At 39.4% G+C, this 8,208-nt stretch overlaps 1 protein-coding gene across 1 annotated transcript in view; it reads left to right on the top strand.

Annotated features, from left to right (window-relative positions):
• The first annotated feature begins 2,829 nt into the window (after positions 1-2,829).
• ryr2b (ryanodine receptor 2b (cardiac)) overlaps positions 2,830-8,208 on the top strand; it is a 50,217-nt gene continuing 44,838 nt past the window's right edge. Inside the window, exons 1-8 of the mRNA XM_053874297.1 lie at positions 2,830-2,952; positions 5,179-5,298; positions 6,507-6,611; positions 6,949-7,023; positions 7,108-7,186; positions 7,705-7,817; positions 7,906-8,029; positions 8,111-8,207. Coding sequence (XP_053730272.1) covers positions 2,905-2,952; positions 5,179-5,298; positions 6,507-6,611; positions 6,949-7,023; positions 7,108-7,186; positions 7,705-7,817; positions 7,906-8,029; positions 8,111-8,207 — 761 coding nt within the window. The 5' untranslated portion in view covers positions 2,830-2,904. The remainder of the gene's footprint in view (positions 2,953-5,178; positions 5,299-6,506; positions 6,612-6,948; positions 7,024-7,107; positions 7,187-7,704; positions 7,818-7,905; positions 8,030-8,110; position 8,208) is intronic.

Here is an 8,208-nt window from a genome sequence, read left to right as displayed (position 1 = left end):
ACTGTCTTCTGGAGTTCTTGCGCTGCAGTCTCTTCATACCTGGCAGATTCAGATGGAAATTAACTGCTGCTGTTTCATTTCTGTTTTTGAATCACATGATCTGTGAGTAAAATACTTAACATTGAATATGAATATCAGCTTGACGTTGAGCTTGCATTCATGTTATTTTTCTATTTTTGTTTCCCTTTATGAGTGAATAAGCCAGTTTACTGCAGTCTGCTAGTAGGTTGCTGTTTTAGTCCTTACTTTTATACTTTCATAACTATGTTTCTGACCATCCTCCCTATTAACACTTCTCCTCTTCATGTCTTCTTTTATCACATCCATAAAGCCACTAGTTGTTTTCGACCTCTTCTGCTTCCTGGCATCTACATGCAGGGTTTCCGTGGGTCATTAAAAAGCATGAAACGTCGTGATGAAATGTCATGAAAAGCAACGTGCTGTAAGTGAACGCTGTGGCGAAAGAACGGAGGAAAAATGGGTAAATGCAAATTTCAACATAAGTGGATGGAAGATGAACTTTTCAGAAGCTAGTTAAAGCCTGTCGGCGACAAACCCGGAGAGGCGTTTTGCAGCATGTGCAAATGAAAACTTCAAACTCTGCACAATGGGTGTCAACGCGGTCAAGTCGCACATGCTGTCTGAGACTTGCCAAATCTTTTACCTGTGGAAGGCACAAAACCACCAAAACCAGGTCCTTTTGTGTTGATGTTTGATGAAAGTCTGAAACACTCAACGAAGAATAAACATCTAGATGTCCATGTTGAGGTTATAAAGGAGGTTGTGTCCACTCCTGTTATCTTGGACACTCAAAAACACAGCATCTGTACCATTTCAAGGGAAGTAGGAGTAAGTCCTACTTCTAAAATCAATGAATTATTTACTGAATAAGTTTCATCCACATTAAATGCAACACAATGTAGTATTTAAACTATTAAAAACAACAACAGCAACAAAAAAAAGATGACCTGGAACGGTCCAAACATTGACCACCCATAATACCTGGTGTTATTGCAAGTCAGGCTTTGGTCCCCACAAGGATAGATAAGCCACACACACACCATGCAAAGTCATACCTCAGTGAATTCAATATCTTGGAGATGATTCTTTGAATAGCTGTTTCTATCTTACCTACTTTCAATCTTAATTTAGCTAACTATGTTACTTGCCGACATCTTTCTACAAGTCTGCATGCTGTCAAACATAGGATTGTGTGCAGCGAGTAGATCTGAAGAATCTCCTAACCATCAGCATGGATGGACCCAATGTGAACTTTAATGTATTCCAGCAAGAACATACTGAACCACATGGAGGAAGGCAGCTCATTTCTACTGGGAGCTGTGGGCTACACTCTCTACCCAAACTCACTGAAGACTAGCTTCTCCACATGGAATGTTGAGAAACTGTTGAGAGCAATGCAAGAGAGGATTTCACAAAACTTAGCTCTTCATCTCTGTTTCCACTCTGTATCCACTATATATATATATATATATATATATATATATATATATATATATATATATATATATATATATATATATATATATGTCGACAGATTTCTTTCTCAGCAGAGCGAAAGGAGTTTCTCAACCAGGACATGGACAATCTACGGTGGAGAGAGGTCTCTGTGTCAATAGGGAAGTGGAGATCTGCCACATAACTGAAAAAACTGTCAAAGCCCAGAGACGAGTGTGTGACCATGCCAGGGCTTGTGTCGGTGATCTCAAAGTTCCCCTCACAAAACAACTACTGCCTCCTGCACCCAAGACAAAATACGGGATGTGCCTCGATGAAGAGAGGAGGGAGCGAGAGGTTGAAACACGTGGAGGTAAAAGAGAGGCCCTGGCGGACGAGCTGGAAGCACGAAGACAGAAAAAGGCTGTGCTGAAGGAGGTGTGTGCCAGCCTTCAGAAGGATGCTGGTGAGCTTGCCGAGAATGCTGAAAACAAAGTAGGGACAGTCATGGCTCAAATGATCACCATGTCAAATACTCCGAGGAGGAGACACAAGGACAAATGCCTGGAACTGGAATAAGTTGAGACATAGTTGGAGTGGAGTGCGTGCGTGCGGCTCAGAGATCAGTGTTAAATACTGGTATTTCTGTTGTTAATTTGTGAAGCACACAGTATATATAAATACGTTAAAAAAAATGGCCTTGTCAAATGCTTGCAGTGTGTGTGTGTGTGAGTTGTAGTAGTAGTACATTTAGACAAGGGCATGGAGTTAGCTTAAATTGGTAATTTAAAGTGCATGGAAAAGCATTAAATGAGATTTCCTGCAGAAACTGCAGAAGCATTTACTGCCCTTTTCTCAACCTAAAGCTGACCTTCTAACCTGAACTCCTATACAGTCATGTTTATATCATGTTTATATATATATATATATATATATATATATATATATATATATATATATATATATATATATATATATATATATATACTGGTTCATCGATAAAATGAACCAATGCTCTACCGGGACAATATCACAACGGAAAGATGAAATTAATAATACATTTAATGAGATTTAGTTGCGGCTAAAAAACAAAAATAGCATTCTGATGATCATATAACCTTTTCATTATTAAATGATGTTATTGTAAATAACTTAATAATTAATAAGTAAATAAATAAATAAGTAAGTAATTTCAGCAATAAAATCAATTTTTGTAAAGTAATATATGAATGTAGCGATTTGATTTCAAGAAAAGAAGTGTTTTTTTTCCAGTCATCAGATGACCAACGAAAGTTTGATTTTTTTAAAGTATGTGCGACTGACTTCATTACTCCGCCTTCTTCCCGACCGCAGTACAGCTCGGTGCCTCCGCGAGCTCTCCATCCTCACCGCAGAGCAGTGCGAGAAGAACTTTTCAAGATGACTTTTGTCGCCTAGAAGGTCCTAATAATGTCTGAAACTGGCGACGGGGAGGACGAGCACCAGTTTCTGCGAACGGTAAGTGAGTTACTGTCGGAGTTGGGAAAGGTTTGGATGAATTAGCGACATGGAAGCAAAGCTAGCGTTCATTCATGTTCAGTTTTAAAAAAAATGTGCGATCATTTTAAATTGAAAAGTACCCACTGAGTTTCATTTTGGCAAATCAGGAGGTCAAAAACAACGTTCTTACCATAAAAAGTTATTCATATTTAAATATTTAAATTGTAATAAGAAGTATTTTAAGCTAATGTGCTGTATTTTTATGTACTAGCATTTGCATCCTTTTTTTTCTCTTAAAACGTGTTTCTTAAGGCTATAATTCACCAACCTTCACATGATTTATTGTCTTTAGTTCTTCCTTTCCTACTTTCTGATCTCCTGTCGCCCAGCTCTGAAATGGCATTTGAAGATGTTATCGGTGTTTCTGAGCTGCAGGTTGTTCTCACCGCCTGTTATCTGTGGCCTTGATAAGGAAATGTCAAAAAGCAAGTGTCTCTGTGGACTGACAGAGCTGAGGCCTGAACCCAAGAAGATAGGAACGAAGTTAATTTGCTTAAGAGAACAGAAATGTTTTGATCCATGTTGGGTACCCAAAGAAACTTTTACTGCTCTGTGAAGTAATGGCTAGAAAAAGGACTCAACTTTCTTACAAGTGTCAAGGAAGAGATGGTATTGGTCACATCCTACTTCAGTGAAAGTTCAGTTTTGAGAAAACAAAACAAGAAAGAAACTCTCTTGAACCTTTGTAATTTGCACCAAAAATGCAATTGTTAAATCACATTCTTCCTATGATAAATTGCAGGATTGATACTTACGGACTATAATCTTTTATGGTATCATTAATGGTACATAACATATGTTCCAAAGTGTAAAATGATACGATACAACAACAACAGTAATAATAATTATTATTATTCCTGATTCTAATGCCTGATGGCAGGTTCGTTGCCTTGACCTGTTCATATGAAAAATACTGTCTAATCTGTGAGACCTTAATTTGGCAGTGGGTTTTTGAGGTTTCTGTGCATTTAATTTACTGCTTAAGAAGTTTGTATCAATGACCTGAAACACAGACTCAAGAAATCACCATGGACACTGATCAATTCAGAAACTGCCACAGTTTTGCTTGTGATATTCTATACAATCTTCTGTTTGTTTCACTGTATCCTGACATTAGTATTGCTTTTTTTTTCCTGCCCAATGGTAGTCCTTCTGTACTGCATGTATTCTTCTGAAACAAAGGTGTAACAAGGTTGCCCTGGCTTTATTTAGGTACTTCAGCCCCATAATGGTACAGCAACTGAACTTTCTATTCAGCACTTCCTCCTGGATGTCATTTGCTCCGTAGATACGAACAGCGATTACCTGTCAGCAGGGCAGCTAATTTACTCCTGGACACTCATGCGGAGCTGGCAGTGTTGTGGGCGTGTTGGAAATATCCCATGATCATTGCTTGAAATATGGTTAAAACATGAACTGAAAGGAACAAGAAAGACCTGTGTTATTGTGTCGAATGCATCTCATTGTGGTTTCAGATAAAGCAGGCAAATGGAAATCAAAGTTAATGGACGTTTTGTTGAGAAAATATGCTCCTTATTTGATCAACACTATTTTAGCAAACAAGAACACATTCAAAAAGTATGAAATACAAATAGCTACACAGTGATTTATCGAAGACAACTTCAAGATGCCTTGTGTCATTGTATTTGCAGCATCTTGTCATCTCCTTCTTCGCCAGGCAGTGCCTAACAAAGTCAGCCCTCGCACCATCAGTATCTCGGTCATGTGGACAGCGTGTTCTGGTGATAGCAGAATACCAACGATAGGGAGAGTGCAAAGAGGGTTGAATTGGGGGTCGGCCCACGCACTATCTTCCCAATATGGTGGTACGCTGCCAGGGTGCAGAGGTGTTACTCGCCTGACTCGGAGACAAGTCGTGACTTGTTCATCTCAAAAGTTCCTTCAATAGATCGGAGCTCCGATTCCATTGTCGTCCTCTTGGAATTTAAATGAAGATAAAATAACACTCTGTCGAAGTACTGCACCAGCACACTGAATATTTAGAAGCACATCATTCCTTGCTTTAGCGCCACTCACTTTTCAATTGTATGCTCATTATAATTCACAAGTAAAGCTTCTATTCTGTTATTGGACTGCCACCAGGCTGCAAACAAGCTCTTGAGTATGAATGCAAATGACATGGACTTCTAGGTGTCTTGCAGCTGTGCCTTGTTTTTCTCACAGGGAGATGAGGTGGTTTTGCAGAGCACCTTTACATCCCAGGAGGAACATGTGAAACTTTGTCTCGCTGCTGAGGGTTTTGGCAGCAGAGTGTGCAGCTTGGAATCCACCTCAAACTGCAAGGTAGGGAGCCACATCACCATACTGGTTGAAATGTTGTACACAATCATTGACTATGCAGTTTATGCTTCTGAATGTACTGTATAATAATAATTGAGTGTTAAAGAGAACACAAACCTCCATCTTCAGTCCACCCTCAACACACGCTTCCAATGTATCCATCAAAAAACACAAATTCTGAAAATGGTCCTACAGTATACCCCAATGTGAAAGAATTCAGACTTCAAAATTAAATCATCTGTTCCTTGTCCCATTTCATACATTTCCTGAAAATTACATCTATATCCGTCCATAACCTTCAAGTTATTTTGAACACAGACAAATCAAGTCAGGTGGAAACATAACCTTAACAGCAGAGGGAAAAGAGGGAAAATAATTTGAAAGAAAAATGTTTGTTGATTCTCGACTAGGGTTGTCAAAAGATCATAACTTTTAATATTTAATAATTACGCTGAAGGGAGTTAGCTGGTGCTTAATCACAAGTTGAGTCGAGATTCAAATTTTTACTCAGGTTTAATAAAAAAAAAAAAAGCTGAATTATTTCTCAGATTAAACTCTGTTGATAAAACCTTAAATTAGATTAAGAACAGACAAAAAAGTGGTAATAGTTTACGCTTGATCATGTGTTTGCTGTGTTTTTAAAGGAGATTTTTAATCTATTCATGGCCTTTTTCTCAACAAGTCTCGTAAAGTCTATCACAGAGACAGTTACTGAGATAGAAAATCTCACGTCACGTGCTAGATTTTGCTGTTGCATTGCTAAATCTAAACACAAGCAGTTGTTGCGCTCTTGATCTGACTGCTGTTTCAAGCACAGCTGTCTATCTGCTGTTATTAAAATGACAAGAAAATGGTTTTCAGTAGCATATTCCTCCCCCCTTCCCAAGCTAATAGAGAAATCCGCGGATGGAAAATTCCAGCTTCAGCTTTCGTGACCCTCTCCTTTTCAGGTATCAGCGTGGAGCTGTAATTTATTTCCTGTTGTCCTCTTTAAATTTGCATTCATTTTTTATTCATAAAGAAGTCCTCCCCAGATTCATATCCTTCAGAAATCTACTCGCTCTCAGATCCATAAAAAAAAGTTCACTTTCAAAATGAAGAGGGAAAAAAAAACTTCAAAGGGACTCATCCACTTGCAAAACATCCAGACGTAACATATGTGAGGTGTCACTTCTTCTCATCTGTGGTCTGTTTTCTCTCTGTTTTCACAGAATGTTCCTCCAGATTTGTCTGTCTGTGGCTTTGTCTTGGCGCAGTGTCTCTCTGTCCGAGCCCTGCAGGAGATGCTGGCCCACCGCGAAGACTTGGCTGCAGAGGTGATGGCCACTTTGTCCTTCACATTATGACCACACACAGCTACACTACGTTGTGTTGTAACTAGTCTCCTCCAGCTTTAGTCCTCGAACAAAGCAGTGATTATGATGATTTTTGACCGAACGCACAGATGGGTGACAATTCAATTGAACTACTTAGACAGTCTCGCTAAAGCTGCACCACTGATTGTAGCTTTGACTGTAAAAATATTTTGAAGAAGAATGGCGGTCAGGTCCAGATGCTTCGCTTGCATTCTTGACCGCTGAAGAAATTTCAGTCCTTATTGAGAGAGTCTTGTCTAAACTCGACTAGGAACTTGACAAACTCTCTATACCGCAGGTGGAACTCGGAGGGAGCCGTCGCACTCTTCTCTATGGCCAAGCTGTGCTGTTCCAACACTCGTACAGTGGCATGGTGAGTCACTTTGTGGGGGAAAAGGTAATCTAAGTTTTGCCTTTGTACCTCGATAAGAACTTGGTGTTTCTTTCTTTGGCCTAGTATCTGTGCTGTTTGTCCACCTCATCATCTTCAGCTGATAAACTTGCATTTGATGTTGGTCTACAGGAGGATAAAGCAGGTATTTTTACTCACTCAAAAAAAAAGATTGAAAATTGATGCTTTATTGATCCCGAGTCAATTCAAAAGCATTCACAGCACAGTGTTAAACTAACTAAAAACAAAAAATTTGACTCTCCGGTCAAGTACGTGGCATCTAGTGGGCAGGTTGCTTTGTCTTTCATAATACAGATGCAGCAGAAGCGAATTGGTTAAATTAAGCTTGAGGTTATTGAGATGCAAAGTGTGTCACAGGACCCTATGTGAAACCAATTCTAAATACATTAACATAGATATTCAACAAGTTTCCGTTTGACTGAAACTAAACACTATTTCCGATTTTCCCTTTATTTTTCTACAGAATGTCATCTATATTTTGCCTACACTGACAAACAACTGCATTCAATCATCACTCCTTGGTTTTAAGGGATTTCAATTGTCCAATTCTAAATATGTGTCAAACTTTAAGCTGTTTGATGCTTAAAATAAAGCTTAACCTCGACAAAGTTCATCGAACACTTATGTTTCTGTGTGTCTTAGGGGAGACATGCTGGTGGACTGTGCATCCAGCGTCCAGACAGAGGTCAGAGGGCGAGAAAGTTCGCGTCGGAGATGACCTCATTCTGGTCAGTGTGTCCTCAGAGAGATATCTGGTGAGTGGAGTCGAGACAGTCATTTTTAGAGATGAGGAAATTTAAGGACGTTTCGCTCATCTCATTCTGTATCGCTGTTATTTCTCAGCATTTGTCTTTGGGTGCCATCACAGACAACAGAAGCCAAAGTAGCAAGCTAGTGGTGAATGCAGCTTTTCAGCAGTCTCTCTGGAGTGTTGCTCCGATCTGCTCTGGAAGTTGTGTTGCACAAGGTCGCTTTTCTCTTCAAATATAAAACATAAATTCAATAAATGTATCGTTGTTTTTGTATAATTCGGAAACCTGATTGACAGGCTACCTGAAGGGCGGCGACACATTGCGGCTACTCCATAGCCACAGTGACGCATGTCTTACTCTTCCCTCCTCGGAGCACGGAGAAGATCAGCAGAGG

The sequence above is a fragment of the Synchiropus splendidus genome, chromosome 9 (assembly GCF_027744825.2).
Source record: "Synchiropus splendidus isolate RoL2022-P1 chromosome 9, RoL_Sspl_1.0, whole genome shotgun sequence".
Classification (NCBI taxonomy): Eukaryota; Metazoa; Chordata; class Actinopteri; order Syngnathiformes; family Callionymidae; genus Synchiropus; species Synchiropus splendidus.
This window is presented reverse-complemented; position numbering and strand designations above follow the sequence as displayed.